Here is a 16,760-nt window from a genome sequence, read left to right as displayed (position 1 = left end):
ACATCCATACTATGCAATATATTTTGCATGGAAAATTTTGTTTTTCGGTCACGACAATATATATTTTTTAGAAAAAATTTTGTTTTTCAAACTAAGGCATATTCATAAGGCGTCGGTGTATTTGTGGTCATATATCCCTTATTTTCCGTTTATTAGTACTGTCCTCAATATTTGACGGGATAATATTTTCGATCAAATACCATTCGCGAGATCATTTCCCCATCCAATGCAGGCACCCATATTGTTTTCCCAGTCACAAACTAAGATCTAATAGGTTTTTTCTGTTGCATGAATATTTTTCCGGTCCCTCGATGGGTCCTATACTATTTTTTCTTGGTTGTTGGACAGAGTCTAATGTTTTTCCTGTTGCAGAGTAAAACTACGACTTTTTTCGGTTGTGGCCAGGCTAGCTCGCTCCGTCGGATCAGGCGGGGCTGAAACCTGGTTCAGCTTTTCCCAGCCCTACCCATCACTTGCCCCCGATCTGAAGCTGACGGCTTGCTCGGCAGCAAGTGAGGATGAGGTTGGGTGAGATGGTATTATTTTTATTTTTAGATGAGATGATTTAATTTTTTGTTTGGTTAGAATGAATGTGATGAGCTAATTTTTTGTTTGGTTAATGAAATTAGAGTAGATAGGATGAGCTAGATTATAAAAGTAAATTTTTTTGAAAAAATTTAATTAACTATTGGCTCAGGATTTTTAGATAAACTAATTAAAACAGGTTATTAATGAGCTGTAGTTTACTCGTAAAAGCATTTAAAATTTTTAGACCACTCTTTATACTCTAAATAAAATCAAACGAGAAAACGAGAAAACTGAATGAACTGATCTGACCATTTTCTCTAACATGAGATCGCTCCGTCCGCTCCCGTCATAGTGGTCCACCAACCAAACATCATATTTCCTGAATTGCCATCTCCAGGACGGCTCTGTCCGGCCATCTAAACACATGCTAATTTTCTCGCAATGGCACGTCCAGAATCAACACCGAATTTCCAAAACCCAGCTGCGTGGCGCCAATGCTCTCGCCTGCTGATGCCGACGGCCGAATGAACATGGTTCGTGATGTTCGCACGTCGTCACTCGTCAACCACCCAGCCGCCGTCGGGTCAGGACAATTGGTCCTGTTCAGTGTTCACCATTCATTGCACCTCCCCACTCTTCGGCTGCGCCACCATAAATTCTGGGTCGGCGCTCGTCAGTGAAGAGCTTGTCGAGCCACTTTCCAAGCGCTGGTACACTCGGACTCGGTTGCTGCACGGCTCTTTCCTCTCGCTCCGAACCATACGGTTTAATGCTTCCTGGTAGCTGGGGATCGAGCCCCTCCCGTTCCTCCCCCACTGGCTGCACTTGACCGTCGTCTTTCTTCGGTGCCCAACGAGTTAGCAACACGCAGTTGAGATAGTTCCCGGTGCTAGCTGCTCTAGTTGACAAGATGGCGCTGATATGGAGATGCCTCTGTAGATCCGAGGAAGAGTTGAGAGGTGACTGACTGATCCATGCTTCTTCATGTTCTCCACTCCAAGTTCTTAGATTTTCTGTTAAAGTTAGTATCACTGTGAATCTGTGATGTATAAGCTGTATGATTGCCAATGTTTTCTCATGTTTTGCATCTGACAGCGATAGCTTTTTAAGGATCCAAATCATAGCCTTCAGAACTTTTTACATGCGCAGGAAGGGCAAGTTGCCCAAATTAAGATGACTTAGTTTGCTGTAACAATTATTTTCTGAAACAGGGCTTCTAAACGTAGAAAATCTCCGGTTGTTCTCCTACAAGGAGATCAGAACGGCAACGAGCAATTTCGATCAGAGTAACAAGCTGGGCCAAGGTGGCTTTGGAACTGTATACAAGGTATCCTAGATATTTACCTATTGATTCTTTGCTAATTTTAACTGGAAATAGATACTTCCTCGAGCTGAAAACAATTATGCTGCGCGAAGGTGTAGGGAGAGATTTGAGTCCGTTCAGTTCAGTTTCGTAATTCGCATGTATATCTAAACATCTTACCACTCATAATGGCTAGAAATACCACAGCCCACAGGATATGGCACAGAGCATGAAAACATGGTAGTAAGATTGGTTCCATGAAATTGTTAGCTGTTTTGTAACGCAGGGAGTTTTGGGAGATGGCACAGCGTTTGCTGCAAAGGTTCTGTCTTCTGAATCTGAACAAGGGATCAAGGAATTCTTAGCTGAAATCGAGAGCATTTCTGAAGTCATGCATGCGAACATTGTCAGGCTGCTGGGCTGCTGCGTTCAGAGGAAAAACAGGATCCTGATCTATGAATATCTTGAGAACAATAACCTTGACCATGCACTACAAGGTAAGTGAACCATAAAAATTGAAATTACTGCTACACTTGTTGCAAGGTGGAACGCATTGATCTTATATACAGTTATCTTAGGTTTAGGTTCAGTGAATGGGCTAACAAATCTCACTTGGAGCACGAGATCGGACATCTGTGTGGGCATTGCCAAGGGACTGAGCTACCTTCACGAGGGGCACAAGCCGAACATTGTGCACAGGGACATCAAAGCTAGCAATGTTCTTCTTGACAGAAACTTCAAGCCGAAGATCGGAGACTTTGGGCTGGCAAAGCTATTTCCAGACAACGATACCCACATCAGCACAGACGTGGTCGGAACAACGTAAGCTGTTATGAATACTAAGCCATGTTTAAGCTAAGCTGTTACTGACATCAGTCTTATCTCTCTGCAGTGGATACTTGGCACCTGAGTATTTTGTGCATGGGCAACTGACCAAGAAGGCCGACGTCTATAGCTTTGGAGTGCTTGTCCTTGAGATCATAAGCGGGAGGAGAATCTCGCAAACAATCCGATCAGACATGTTTCTGGTGCGAGAGGTCAGGTGTTCTCCCTTCTGTTTCTCGTCTCTCCGTTCACGTGACTTCTCTGTAACGAATCTCTCGCGTCATCTCCTTGTGGCTGCAGGCATGGGTGCTGTACAAGAAGGGCAGCCTGCTGGACATGGTGGACGCGAGCATAAAGGACTGCCCGGAGGAGGAGGTGCTCCGTTACATCAGGGTGGGGCTGGCCTGCACGCAGGCGACGCCGAGCAGCCGCCCCACGATGCTCCAGGTGGTGGCGATGCTGTCGCGGCCCGTCTCGCTGGAGATGCGCCCGCCGAGCTTCGCCGATCACTACTGCGACCACACGGCCACGACACGTCCTAGCGCGGGCCCGTTGGTCCAGGCGTCGCCGGAGGCGAAGTGGCCGGCGGCGTGCTCTGCCTCGTTCACGTACAGCGAGGTTGCCCCGCGGTAGCTATAGGCAGCTGGGTGTAGTTCACGCAGGTCGTGCGTGTTAGCGATACCGAGATTCCTACGGATCACAGCAACTCTACCCATCTCACCAAGTCTTCTGGCGCACGTCGTCCACCGACCACCGGTGTCGCTCCAGCTCCGCATGCTTAGGATCCGCAACGACCACATCCGTAGTCTGTTAATTAGGTCTAGCGTTGCGCGCGTAAGTCGGACGACGTGCGTGGTCGTGTGGCGTTGGATTTTGGATTTCGATCCCTTGCTGTGCAGTGCATGCAGAAACAATGTAACTCTCTCTTCAACAGAAGTGTGAATGCTATCCCTAAGCATCTCTCTAGACCGAAACAAATCACATAGCTAAAAAAAGGAGCCCTTTTCATCCTAAACTGGTCAACACATTTGGTGTCATTTGATTCATATATGAATTAGAGATTAGCCTGCCTCTCAATGTCTCTCTCAAGCATTGGACCATAGGTGACTGAATGTGCTTCCTGACTTCCACGCCTAAACCAGATAAAAACACATGCAACGATTGCATAAATTCATATTATTAAACCGCAAGGCATGCCACAGCTGCGCATCCAAAGGTTACTCCTCCAGTGGCATGCCAGCATCACCAACCATGGTACATTGCTCAGAAATTGCATAGATATACATGAGTTATGACTTCGAATATAACATAGGCATAATTGCAACCAGAACAACATGTGCTGGCAACACAAGGAAAGAGCAAAAAATCGCAACCAGAGAAGAACGAGAGAAAGGACAGAGGGAAGCGGGCAGCAAAGGAGACGGCGCCCAAGATCTACCATTGCTGGATTCTGGCGGATAGGAGGCGACCTTGTCGCCAAGAGCGAGGGAGAGGCGGGCGCGTCGCCAGAAGAGGAGAGTTGGTAGCAGGCTAGCAGCGAGTGCGCCGTTTTTGTTTTTTTTGTTTTTTGTTTTTTTTTGCCTGCATCTGACAGCGCACCACGTGGGCCTCGTGCTGCATCGACGAGGCCTGGCCCTATAGTTTCGAGCCAGGCCCTGGAAGGAATCTTGCATGGGCGAGGAGCCCACCTGCGCTAGTTGGGACCGGCTAGGGGTTGAGCCACCCTTACCAATCACGCCCTGACAACATCTAGGAGATTGCTAAGAGGTTAACCAACTTTCTATTTATTGGCTAACAGGAAGAAAATCCTTTTTTGGCTAAAAAACTGTTGAAAGGTTTTAGAAATTGTTAAACCAAGTTTCAAAAAATGTTTACATGTAAGGGAAAATGTTGAATTAGGTTCTGAAATTGTCCCCATGTTTTCAAAACTGTTGAACTAGTTCCCAAAAGTTGTTGATAGGTTTAAAAATTGTCGAGAGAAGTGTTGATAAGGACCTAGCGAACATTCACAACATAGGGCCTCCCCAAAATCTATGCATATAACGGAGTGATCAGGTTAGAAGGGTCAAAGGAATTACTGAGGCAAATAACAGGACCATAAATTACAAACATGGCTACAAGCCTACAACATACAGATAAATGTTGTCAGCTACTGAATTTCGTGCAACCACTAACCTAGAAAGCTAATAAAATTGGCTGCCTACAGCTACAAAGACGACTACGTCAACATACTAATAGTACTGTCAACAGCTCAATTTCGAGCAACCACTTTCCCAAAAAGTTAATAAAATTGGCTAACTACGGCTAGGACGCCGAGCTACACGGGTACAACTTTCACCTGAACCAGAGCAAGAACAAATGTCCACTTACTACAGCTCTGCTCTTCGATCCTTGGATTTCTGGCAAGCACCAAACTGAACTGAAGCTGCATGAACTGAACTGAAGCTTTAAATTTTCAGATCCACAAGGATTACACCAACATGGTGCGCCAACTGTAATGGCATAGGATGAAACCAAGATAAAATTCTGCATGAAGAGGCATGGCCACCATAAAATTTCACAATTTATTGGCGCTTCCATAACTTTCTTCGCCACCAGTAGCAGCAGGGAAGAGCCTCGGAAGTCCATCAGAAGTAAGGAATCAAGGATTTGCCCTGATTGTCTGAAGAGCTGACAGCTCACAAGTCTCATTCAATTTAAATGTCCAGTGTCCAGGCTCATCACTTATGTGAACCCTCCTCAAGGAACATGGCCTTCGATCCTGGAATATGTACCATAAGGAACCCTTTGCAGAGTCCTTGGAAAATCTGGCTTGAAGCGCTTATTAAAATTTGGTGCCAATGACCTGTGACAACAATAGTCATTTAAATCATACTGAAATAGAAGTTATAGGGGATAGACTACACACAAAAAAAGGAAAAACAAAATCTAGTCTGGACGTATCTGTGGACAGCAAAAGCTGCATACCATGACACCAAAAATCCATGTTGGAATGGTGATTGGAACATGCCATGCTATCCTGCATACATGACCCAGCTAAGGCACCATAGTTTTTCCTTGATACCGAATACCCTAATTCATAATAATAACCTAGAACACTGCCAGATTATCATCAAAAGCTCATGAACACCATCTTTCCTCCCCTATCAAATTCGATTAGCCCTACTAATGGTTTGAACCTAAACAGTTTTAATGGTTTGGTTTTTGTTTTGGGCTAGCTTTGGTTGGGTAAGAATGGGCTGACTGTGTGAATGGATTGGTTCGGTTTGGATTGCTGGTGGAAATGGCTTGAGGTGGTTTGGTTATGGGCTTGAATTTTTCGGTTCCAAATGGTTTCGACCCATGGGTTTGCAATGGCTCGTAGGAACAGTTTGGAGCAGCTAGCACCAGATGGCCAGACCTCCTAGGCAAAACCCTCGACTATCTCCTGCCCGCTGCCGCCTCCGCTATCTCATGCCTGTCCCAGCCTCCTCCCCCGGTCCTGCTCCTCCGCCTCGCGCTCTCTAGTTCCATCTCCTCCACAGATCTATCGTCGGTGGAGGCAAAGCCCATCAAGAAGCGGGAGGAAGGTGGCCATCTCGGCGCACACGCTATACGAGCTGCTCCTGGAGGCGCATGTCACCTGCCTCCGCATCGCCACCCCGGTCGATTAGCTTCCGTGCATCGACACGCAGATTAACGCACGGCCATGGCCTATGGCAGTGGAGAAAACCCAGGCCAGTGCACTCCGGATGTGCGGAGCTTGATCTCTTCATGCTCAGAACCAAGTTTTTCTCCTCTCACGATCTTACTATGATGAAGCTGTAAGATTTCCTAGTGGTTCGCTGTGTGGGTTTTGTGATTGAATTTGGCTGAATTGTGTGGCTAGATTGTGTAATTGTGTGGGTAAATATTTTGGATATGATATGAAAATCTGGGGATGAAATTTGATTGCTATTCTGTAGCTTTTCCTTAATGTTACTGCAGATTGATCACATCTCAAGGAAGCACAGCAAGGGAAGCAACTAAGGAACTGGAATTATTCAACTTTGATGGGAAAAAAATCATCATTTGCAGGAGCATTATGCTAGCTCTCATATATATATAAAAAAGAAATAAACAACAGATTGAGAAATGCTCGGATCTTTGCAATGAATTATGTACCTAGATCAGAAATTCATGGTAATCTGTGGTGAAAATGTGAAATGAAAGAGATTAAGCCGTTCACCTTTTCTGATTATGCATATACTAGTATACTTTTGTGAATGTTATTTATTTTTTGTGAATTTTCATGTTTATTTTCTTATTCGCGCGGATTTTCTGATTGCTTTCTTATTTCCATGATTCTTTGTCTGATTTTTTCCTTTAGAGAAACCTCTGCCTTTTCTTGCCCTTGCTATGCTGACAGTCTCGTGGTCGTGGACTCGTGGGTTGGTTCAAGCTTGTGTGTTGGCATGGACAGTGGACGGGTGATGTGATCATTTGCAGGAGAAAAGCCATGGGTTGGCAATCGGTTTCTAAAAGGTTGAACCCATGGTTAGACAAATGGTTTGGTTTGGTTTGGGCTGAAAGGACATCACGGTTTGGGGTGGTTTGGTTTTGGCAGGTTGAGGAATGATCTGGGCTGGATTGACAAGACTGTGCATGCTTGAAGTGGGTTGGTGTGGGTTCGGTTTGGATTCCAGAGTCCAGACCATTAGCAGGGTTAAATTCGATCACCACTTTGCAAGATGGTAACACCGTAGAAGCAGAAACCATCTTGTATTTCCATTCAATATAAAACCCCTATAAGCAGGTTCAATATAAAACTCCTATTAATACCCAAAGAATTGCATATATGCAGCACCAAAAGGCCAACAAGTAATCACCTCGGAGAACCAGACCATTTCTGACCAAGTTGACCAAGCATGGATCTTAAAGTACCGAGGGCCTCATCAGCAGCCTACAAATTGAAAAACCATGTGAAAGTTCAACTCGGAAACATAACATGTAAAGTACACCCAATAAAAGCCAATTAAATGTTTAAAAGTTGCATCTATGCAATTTTTGTTCACTAGTCACAGCTCGAACATGTTCTACTCCAAAACACATTACTAGATATGTTAAGATGTCCATTGAGCTAAAGTGGCCACCACAAATGCATGAATGCAATTGCATCGTTACGTTGAAACAATAAATTACACTATAATCCACTAAAACATTACTATACTGTTCAATCGAGCCCATGTACAAATTATTTTGTTGAATTGAGCCCTCACTCTATCCAATCTTGTCTACAAGTCCAATATATTATTCTGATTGATGACAGTCATGTGGTCCTTAACTTTTGCCATGTGAGAATGACAATTTGAGAACAACTCAGCTGGACAGCTGATATAGACATAGGTCCCACGTCCCACCTATTAGAAATGCAAACATTTCAAGAAATGTGAACCCGGAGCCCTGATGCCTAGGTCACGCCCTATCCCTCTTCTCATCATCAAGATGGATGCTGCTGTCCTCGGGCCATAGATTTTCACATGGACTGCCACCCAAATCTCACTATCAGTCTACCACTGCTGTCAATGTCGCCTTGTAGCCACCGTCCCAATCAGCACACCCATTCTTGTGCCATCAGTTTGGATTTCGGAAGGTCATGCCAAGATATGGTTGCAGTTGTGGAGGTGGTCATTGGGTCCCTCGTCAGCATGCCATCGTTGTATTCCTGCCATTGTCAATGTGGTTTATGCAACCAGCTTAGCATTGGCTCACTGTTCACCAACTCCCGGTCCATCCTCCTCAATCCTATGCCATCTCCGTTGCCACCTCAATGGTGCCACATTACCACGGCAGTGGCGGTACCATAAATTCAATTTTCCGCTTCTTTTTTTTTGGTTGAACAAAAAACTTGGATTTGAAAGGCATTATGGAATTAAAATTTAGCTACATAACCATTCAAACATAGCCAAGGTGGCAATCCTACATGGAGAGAGTCAGCAGGCCAATAATCGTGCTGTCAATGAGACTAACAGAAGGGACTCGACCAAACTGGATAGTTTGAGGGTGCAATGCAAAAAATAAAAAAAATAATTCAAGATACAAGGGCTTGATTGAACAAAACGTAATAGTTCAGGGGAATGAAAAAATATGAAATAGGAAATATAACTTCAGACATGTACCCAAATTGAAACATACACAAGAAAACAGAACAAAACAGAACCATCCTTGAAGCTAAGTTGAACACCAACATACATATCCTTCGAATTACTACATGACTCCAGACTTTCTTAAGGGGTGAAGCTAAAGTAACAAAAGGAAAACAAATTGGTTCAGTATGAGACTGCTGATTACCTGGAGCTTGGCCTCTTCCCATGTTATCCCTACTCCTTTGCCTAGAATTTGTCCACCAACTTCTACCTGAGCATAGGATTCTTTCCCTACTGAACCATCTGGATGAGACGGACAAGCTTGAAAAACCAAGTTATATCCCTCAACTGTGCACTGCAATGCGTTTTCATATTCATATATACCATGTGCTTGGTAAAAGAGCATGCAATCAAACTACTAACAATCAACACAGCTACTTACAAGTTCCTTGAGAGCAGCAACAGAACCTCCTGTTTTTCTGGAATTAGTCTCCTCCATTTTCAAAAAACGAGATTCCTCGGAAGTACTTGAAACTGGCAACATATCATCCCTGGTAGTTCCAGAGTATCCAAAAAAGTTCCAGTTGCTACCAAAACCATTTTCCTTCATATCAGTCATCTTATTAGGATCAGAAGACAGGTATTTATCTGCAAGCAAATTTGATATGTCAAAGTCAATACAACAGACTGTATTGCATAATAATGTTCCAGCAATGCACAAAATACTGCAAGAGTTGCGATAGTTTGCCTCTTTCAACATATATACCAAATAAAGCAAAGGTCTAACCAGATGTCGTCATCAAAGAAACTAAATATCAAACCATTGGACAAACAAGTAAGCACAACTATCAAGCACCATTAGGTGGCTATTGCTGAAACATGCTCAGGATGAAAGGTTCCAAGATGATTAATGACGCTGGAAGAGAAAAATCAACTCTGGACAATAGGACATTGTATGCCCCAAAAGAAACTGCAAGTAAGAATTTCTTTGTTGTCACAATACCGATGACATAAATATTATGTTAATGTATGTGACAAGAAACTAGAGTCGAGTAGCGCAACCATGGAACACAAACTTACTGGCCAAATTTCTTAAAGAAAACTCTGCAGCTTGACGCAGTGCTTCTTTCCTTGTCCTCCCAATTCCTTCACCTACTTTTTCTCCAACTATCCAAACCTGAACAAGGTGCAATAACAAAGGAAAAAAAGGGAGAAATAACGTAGGTTCAGTAATGTTATTACAAGCAGACAATAGTACATTTGGTTCAGCAATAGTTTTCCTTCAAATAGTCTGCAAAATCAGATGCAGCAGTAAATTTTGGTTGTTGATCAGGGTTGTCAATCTCTCTGAGATTTATGTTGAGATATATTATCAGTGTTAGCAATTTTACCACCAATAGTTATTTCTGAAATTCACATTTGTAACCTCCAATTGTTCTAGAGATGGACTTCCTTGTTTGATGAAATTGCTAAAATGCAGAAATTAGTCATGAACAGAGGGTTCTAATCTACCTCGATAGAGAACTGTAGTTCTGCAGTATCGCATAATGTGGACCTGTACTCCACCTAAACAAAAAAAAGGAAATATCAACCAAGACTGATTACAAGAACAAGTCGTCCGATCCATTACTATCCAAAGATCAACGCTACCTTAGATCCACACTTCAGCGCAATATCCTCTAATATGCCAGCAGAGGGTGCATATTGTGCAAAGTGTCTTCCTGATTCTATTTGGTTATTTCTCTGGCTTGAGGGAACATGCCGAACTGCTAGCTCCTCGCCTTCATGGCATAATCAAAGTTAAGAATAATCCATCCTAAAAGAACACAATTTCTATACCCCGCTGCACTTGGCAAAAGTGAAATTAAATTTGGGGTCTATCAAATTGCACGCTTTCATAATTATGACACCATTAGTAAGAGCATATGTGAAAGAATTAATTTTCACCATTAAGCTATTAACTTGTCATGAAATCATCTGCATCTTACTGGCCATATCCAGTTGCAGGATCATTAAAATAATTGATAGAAGGCAGCACCTTATACTACCAATTACAGAACAAGGACTTGTTTGCCAATAAATGTGCATGTCTGTGTTACAACATTTTATGATGCCCAAAGGCCCAGTGAGTTTAATCATGCATTGAAGAAACAACAATATAGAGAAGAATGAAAAAAGAGAGGTACAATGTGAAGCAGGAGCTGTGCTCAGTAGTGAGCTGTGGAGGTGACGAGAACTCAGGGTGAGGGGTGAGCAAGGGGCCGGAGAGGGGGAAGGGAGAGCGAAATAGCTTGATAACTTTTTTCTTAGTTCTCATATGACTTGCATGTTGCATCACCACATTAGGTAGTAAAGAGATAGGCCCAAACAAATTGATCTAATTAAACCAACTAAACAACTACAAACCAACCTTATACCTAACTTCTCTGTCTAACTTGGAAAAAAAGCAAAGGATATTTGGCTTATCTCTAAGCCAGGCCAGTGCGACTGTGCCTAGTATAGGTGTGGCAACACATGATAAGAGATGAAACGTGCCTACCTCAAGAAGAACATTAAAATATGAAAAAGGAGAATAAAACATACCAGAAAAGGATCTGTATTTTGGAGGTGCATGGTTCTGAAGCATGCGGTGATCCTCAGTATGTGGTAGCTGCGTCAAGCAAATGTTTGTCACCAGGTGTCTACATGTCTACTTAGCAAATACAGAGACTCCAAAATTTCATTCAAATCACCTACCTGAGAGGGAAACCTCTGGTTCTGATAGCTAAATCTATCAGAGGGAACAGGATTATCCCCACCATGAAAGAATGAAGGATGATGTGGTTGTTTTTTCTCATAGAGCATAGTATCAGATTCCAATGAGAAAGCTGCTGAACTTCTATTCAGATTACTTGGGTTCATTCCATCCTCTGTGGGAAACCAATTTCCATGAGGTTGCACTGGAGGAACATGGACTTGCACCGGTGGTATTACTGGGAGTGGCGGTGTAGGATCCCTTGTGTCTTGACCATGCTGTAATATGAGAAGCCTTCTCCTTGTGTCAGGATCCAACTCAGACTCAGGAACTTCACCCTCTTCTCTAGCTGGAGAACCTTGCAGTGGATCTGAAAATACTGGTTGAGCAACTGGTTGGTTAAATGAAGGTGGCACCATGCCAATGGGTGGGGCTAACGGTGCCACTGAAGACGAAACAAAATTCTGGGCAGGGGCAACTGGCATCACAAAGCTCGCCACTGTTGGATGGAATGCTTGAGCATTGACAGATGCTTCCTGAAAATAGTTAAGATGGAGTAAGAGGATGAAATGATGCAAAACTAAAAAAACAGATGTGGACATAAAGAAGCATATTGGGAATTTGTTTTATTCTATAGAAAATGCTTCCACAAATGTCCAGCATCTCATGAGAAAATTACTTCACACTGAAATTATATTGTCATGCATTTCAAATAAACAAAATCGCTCAAAACAGGCATCAAAGCCATAATTTTAGCAAATTGTTGTCTCTACTGCTTAGTCATGGAACAAATAGATCTTTGTTATGAATTGATTTCAGGCACTACACTACTAAATTCTAGGTTGAAATAAAAGTGGAAAAATTCTAGAACACTGTTTGCTATGAACATGTGATATTTGGTGCTACAATACAAGAAGATGTTCAGCAAACTTATTCTGAAAATTTTAGTTTCAATTCTCTTAATTGTTATACCCACTGATACCGCCACCCTTGACTTGTCAAATGCTGTTACTTAGTAATATAATGAAACATTCTTCAGAAACTGTGCTAATAGTTATCATGTAGATTATTCTTGGATGTCTAGCTTTTAGTGATTTGTTCAATTCAAGAAAAAAAAATCAAGAATAAAAGATAAGTCAGGAAAAGCACAAACCTTCATTCTCCGCTCAACCTCAGCATCTGCCATACCATCAAAAGGCAACAGATCTCTATTTCCATTCACTACTGCAACATTCTCATCCTAATGAAGACGAAAATAACCATTACTTATTTATAGGTAAACACAGAAACATCAACTTTTTCCCAAACTTACCTCTGTTATCAAATAATTGCTAACATCTGGAGCAGATGGGATACCATTTATTTCATCCTCATAAAGAACATTGCTAATCCTTGGCAAGAGGCCTTCATCGAAGTCTCTGTCAATTGAGCCATGTAATTCTATGTCAGCAAGTCAACTAGCCTTTGTTGTGGTATAAGTTAGAGAAAGCAAATAAAGTAGCAGCCTAGAGAAGCATTAGTTTGATAGTGAAAAATGACATGATATTGATCCTGCAATCATATTGACCAGGACGATAATCTTACTTGAAGAAGCCGCCCCTAACATTACATGCAACATTTCTGGCGACACACAGAACTGGGATAGAACAGTTTGCCTAGAAGTTGAAGAAGGGGGATCCTGTTAGTGACCATATGATATTTTGTATTGATACAGGCCATGAACTTCACCTCTGCTTGAGGAGCATAATATGGAGTAAATGCAGGAACCACATGAACTCTAGATTGATCTTTCTCATCCCAAACTTTCAGACGATCATCAATTACTAATGCCATTCCAGGATGGCAAGAGCCATCATGGAAAACATTTAGCAAGGACTTCCTTAAACCTATAAAGGGTAACTTTGGCATTAACTTCAACAGGATGGAACTAGAACAAACCAACAAGACAATGTGCATATAGGGAATTGGAAACTTGAGCTGCATTTGACAACTTGTCAGCTTCTTATTATGACAAGATTTAGAAGGTTGTATTGCACTATGCTCTTATTGTACTTGTTCATAAACAAGACGTTTTTACATACCAGATTTTACACACACCATTCGATCATGAAGTTGAACAGAGTTAATTAATCTTGAATCTGGATCAAGTAACCTCCACATTTCTAAAGCATAGTCTCTCTCAGCCATCGTGCACACAAAGACTTCAAAACGCTTGCGACCTCTTGCAATTAAGTAGCTGCAAAGATCCTCCCAGGCTGGCCTTAACCGTACAAGAACGCTGGTATCCCTTATCTACAGAAAGCAAAACATTGATCTAGCAATTTGATGATTTTTGTGCACGGACAATGCGAAATGCAAAAAAAAAAAAGATGCTGAACCATCCTTGCTATTACTAAACAAGCATGAAATATTTGCTCGTAGTCTCGTACATTCATCCACAGGCCTACTTGAAAATTTAATAATTTGGATAATTACTGTTGTACATAAGTGATAGATATGCAAGCACAGCAAGTTATAAACAGATATATATCTCCATGAATCTAAGTTCTTTTGCTTTTTTAGGACTTAAGTTCTTTTGCTATTTTAGGACTTTAGGAACTTTTGCTTTGTCAACATATAATGTGTGCAAATATAAATAACTGGAGGGAGTTTGACACTGCACAGAAACAGGTCCATCGTATTCCAGATAGTACAAATATAATACTCCCTTAGCAGTACTGATGTGCAAGGGAAATCCAAACAAAATGCACACCAAACTATGTAGTTATGCATCTATGTGCCGATAAAGATATGCTACAAAGGACAGATCAAAAGCAAGTTCAAACAATATAACACATACCAGAGGATTTATTCTTGTCAAGATAATGTTTTTCTCTTGTAATCTTATAACTGGACGTGTCATTGGTTGATGGTTATCAGACAGTGGTGGAACAACCTCAGGCTGCGCTTTATACAATTTTCCATCATCATTGACTTGATCACCTTCTATATATTGCTTTAGGATGGACTTATCATCTTGGTACCTCTTGATTTCTGATAACATTCCACTCGTGCGCTGTGGATCAGTCTCATTACTCAGCTTTCTTTGAAGCGCGTCAATTCTGTCCTCAAAAGACCGTGATGTATTGGCGACAATCAATGTCTCATCAAGGTCAAACACGATACCCAGGCACCGGAGATTTAACATGGTCAAGCAAGAATTATACAAGCCAAATGGCAATTTATAGCCCCAGAAACAAGCATGATTTGTCAAGTTTCTTCTGGACGTCATTGCAACTAAATGCAATTCTTCATCTCCAAGTGGAACAACTGCAGTCTGCAAGTACAAGGAATTAAAAGGTTCAAAATACAGTATAAATGTAGTTTCAAAACATGGGTGAAAAGACCAAAGAGTAAGTGGAAGATGAAGATGGATGTTCTAAGCATAAGGCATTGAATTTCTAGAATGTAACCAATACATGTTTTGCCTCTAACCATGCATGCCAGAGCTATATCTTAAATTCTCAATAATATTTAAGAAACAATCAATAAGGGGGGAAAGGAGTGGAAAAAACAGAAGGCTCGAACTTAGGTTCAAAAGTGTAAAAATCTGAATCAGCTGTCATTTCACTTGTGTATATCCTGAATTCTCAAAAATGGCAAAGTTTAAGATGGAAATGTTCGTATCAAAGCAACAAGAGTTCAACTTATGGAATTGCCAAAAATAAAATATTTCTCAATGAATTGTGGTACGAGAAAAACATTAGCACCTGCTCTTAAGCTTAGTCCAACTGAAATAAAGAAGCATTTGAGAGTAACAGTAAATTGATGTGATAAACCCAGGTGTCCTAGTTTATGTTTATATGTTCCTTGAACTTGTTGTCAAACATGAGGAATCAAAATTCAGATTCAATTAGAGTGACGAACTGATGTTAGCAATTGGCAATTAATGCTACATCCAACTATGCAAAGTCCATGAGTATCAAACAAATGCCAATTTTTCACAAGTAATAAGACTTGCATTCCCCAATTCCAAAGCACCAATACATGGCATTCAGACATCCAGTGGCCGATTGCCCAAATTTTAAAGTTTAATCTCTTTTCTGTAGCCCTCCCAGTTAGCCTTAGTAAAGTTTGAGTTAAAATTCTACAGTGACGATACAAATAAGTTAAGAACGAGTCCAAGTCCACAGAACATCGAAGTCATAAGTGAATCCTCATGCAAGTTGGGGTCAGTGTCATCACTGAAAATATCAGTGCATTCTTAGTCATCCGTCCACATCCTGTCAAAAATCCTTGTCCAAAGTGATCGTTCATGTAAAATTAACATAATTATCCAGCACTAAATATAAGAATAATATCCCGGTAAAGTTGTCCATGTAAGAATAAAAAATATTCCTTCCTTCAAACTGTCCATCATGTAAAATTAGAGTGATTCTTTCATGTGTTCAGGTTGTTCCACTTTTTAGACTGTATGTGAATCTCGTTTCATGTCAGGAATAATCTGTATATACCTTGTTGTCCCTGAGGCAAGCGGTGTGCATGGCGACGAGCGGCAGCGGCGCCACGTCGGCAGCGGCGGGCGGCCTGGACTCCATGACGAGGCATCGGGCGCCGACGGCCACGGTGTGCATGACGGCGAGCGGCGGACACCGCTCGCTGGGCGGGGAAAGGCGGTCAACGCGGATCTCTCGCGCCCAAGACGCCACGGTCAGGCCCGCGCTCGCCTCGCCCTTGGGCCACACCTCCACCTCCCCGATCGAGGTGTTCCCGTAATAAACCATCGACTTGAACATTCTCCCGAAGCCAACAAAAAACAACAGGCAGATCTCAGACGGATCAAACAGATCCTCAGGTCAAGGGTTCGTTCGGGGCGTCCACAAACAAGGGGCCCAGTTCTCACACAAGTAGATCTGCAAGCCCCTTGCAGATCTGATTCATACCCCTTGCAGATCTGTTCTTATGTATCGTCCGAAACGACAAAAAAACACAAAAACAGGTAGGGGAAAGCAGATGTATTTGTGTGTGGTCTTAGTCAACGATGCTTAAGATCGTGTTCGAATTCTTCACCGCTTGGTGCGTCAGGTGAGGATTCGCGGGGTGGCTTGGCCAGATCTGGGGGAGTTCGTGCGCCACCGTGTCAATGGCGGCCGCCTGGTGGAGGGAGAGAGAGAGAGGCTTGAAACCCTAGCGTTTGATCGGGATTGAGGGTATGGAGCTGGAGAGCAGAGGGATTTATTTTGGCAGGTGACGAGGAGGGGAGAGGGTGCGGACGGATAGGTTGGCA

At 42.4% G+C, this 16,760-nt stretch overlaps 1 protein-coding gene and 1 pseudogene across 4 annotated transcripts; one reads left to right on the top strand and one right to left on the bottom strand.

Moving 5' to 3' along the window:
- Positions 1-1,193: 1,193 nt before the first annotated feature.
- LOC133919398 (putative serine/threonine-protein kinase) lies at positions 1,194-3,622 on the top strand (annotated as a pseudogene).
- Positions 3,623-4,730: 1,108 nt separating this feature from the next.
- On the bottom strand, positions 4,731-16,760 carry LOC133919397 (RNA polymerase II C-terminal domain phosphatase-like 1). Of its 4 annotated transcripts, XR_009909925.1 has the most exons (17): positions 15,988-16,758; positions 14,334-14,810; positions 13,576-13,786; positions 13,223-13,380; positions 13,079-13,149; positions 12,807-12,912; positions 12,648-12,734; positions 11,497-12,030; positions 11,344-11,410; positions 10,411-10,541; positions 10,273-10,326; positions 9,841-9,937; positions 9,203-9,408; positions 8,966-9,115; positions 7,504-7,577; positions 5,624-7,420; positions 4,731-5,501 (listed from the first exon to the last, which is right to left on the bottom strand). XR_009909925.1 is itself a non-coding variant. In XM_062363774.1 (16 exons), exons 1-16 carry the CDS (start codon positions 16,267-16,269, stop codon positions 5,396-5,398), a joined length of 2,811 nt encoding a protein of 936 aa, XP_062219758.1. In that variant the 5' UTR covers positions 16,270-16,757; the 3' UTR covers positions 4,731-5,395. The 4 variants fall into 4 exon arrangements, 3 of the variants coding, with proteins under 3 accessions (XP_062219758.1, XP_062219759.1, XP_062219761.1); XM_062363774.1 differs by lacking the exon at positions 5,624-7,420 and having other exon boundaries at positions 15,988-16,757; XM_062363775.1 differs by lacking the exons at positions 5,624-7,420; positions 15,988-16,758 and adding an exon at positions 15,495-15,961.

This window comes from Phragmites australis, chromosome 5 (genome assembly GCF_958298935.1).
Source record: "Phragmites australis chromosome 5, lpPhrAust1.1, whole genome shotgun sequence".
Taxonomy (NCBI): domain Eukaryota; kingdom Viridiplantae; phylum Streptophyta; class Magnoliopsida; order Poales; family Poaceae; genus Phragmites; species Phragmites australis.
Note: the sequence above shows the minus strand (reverse complement) of the source record. Positions and strands in the feature narration are given on the sequence as shown.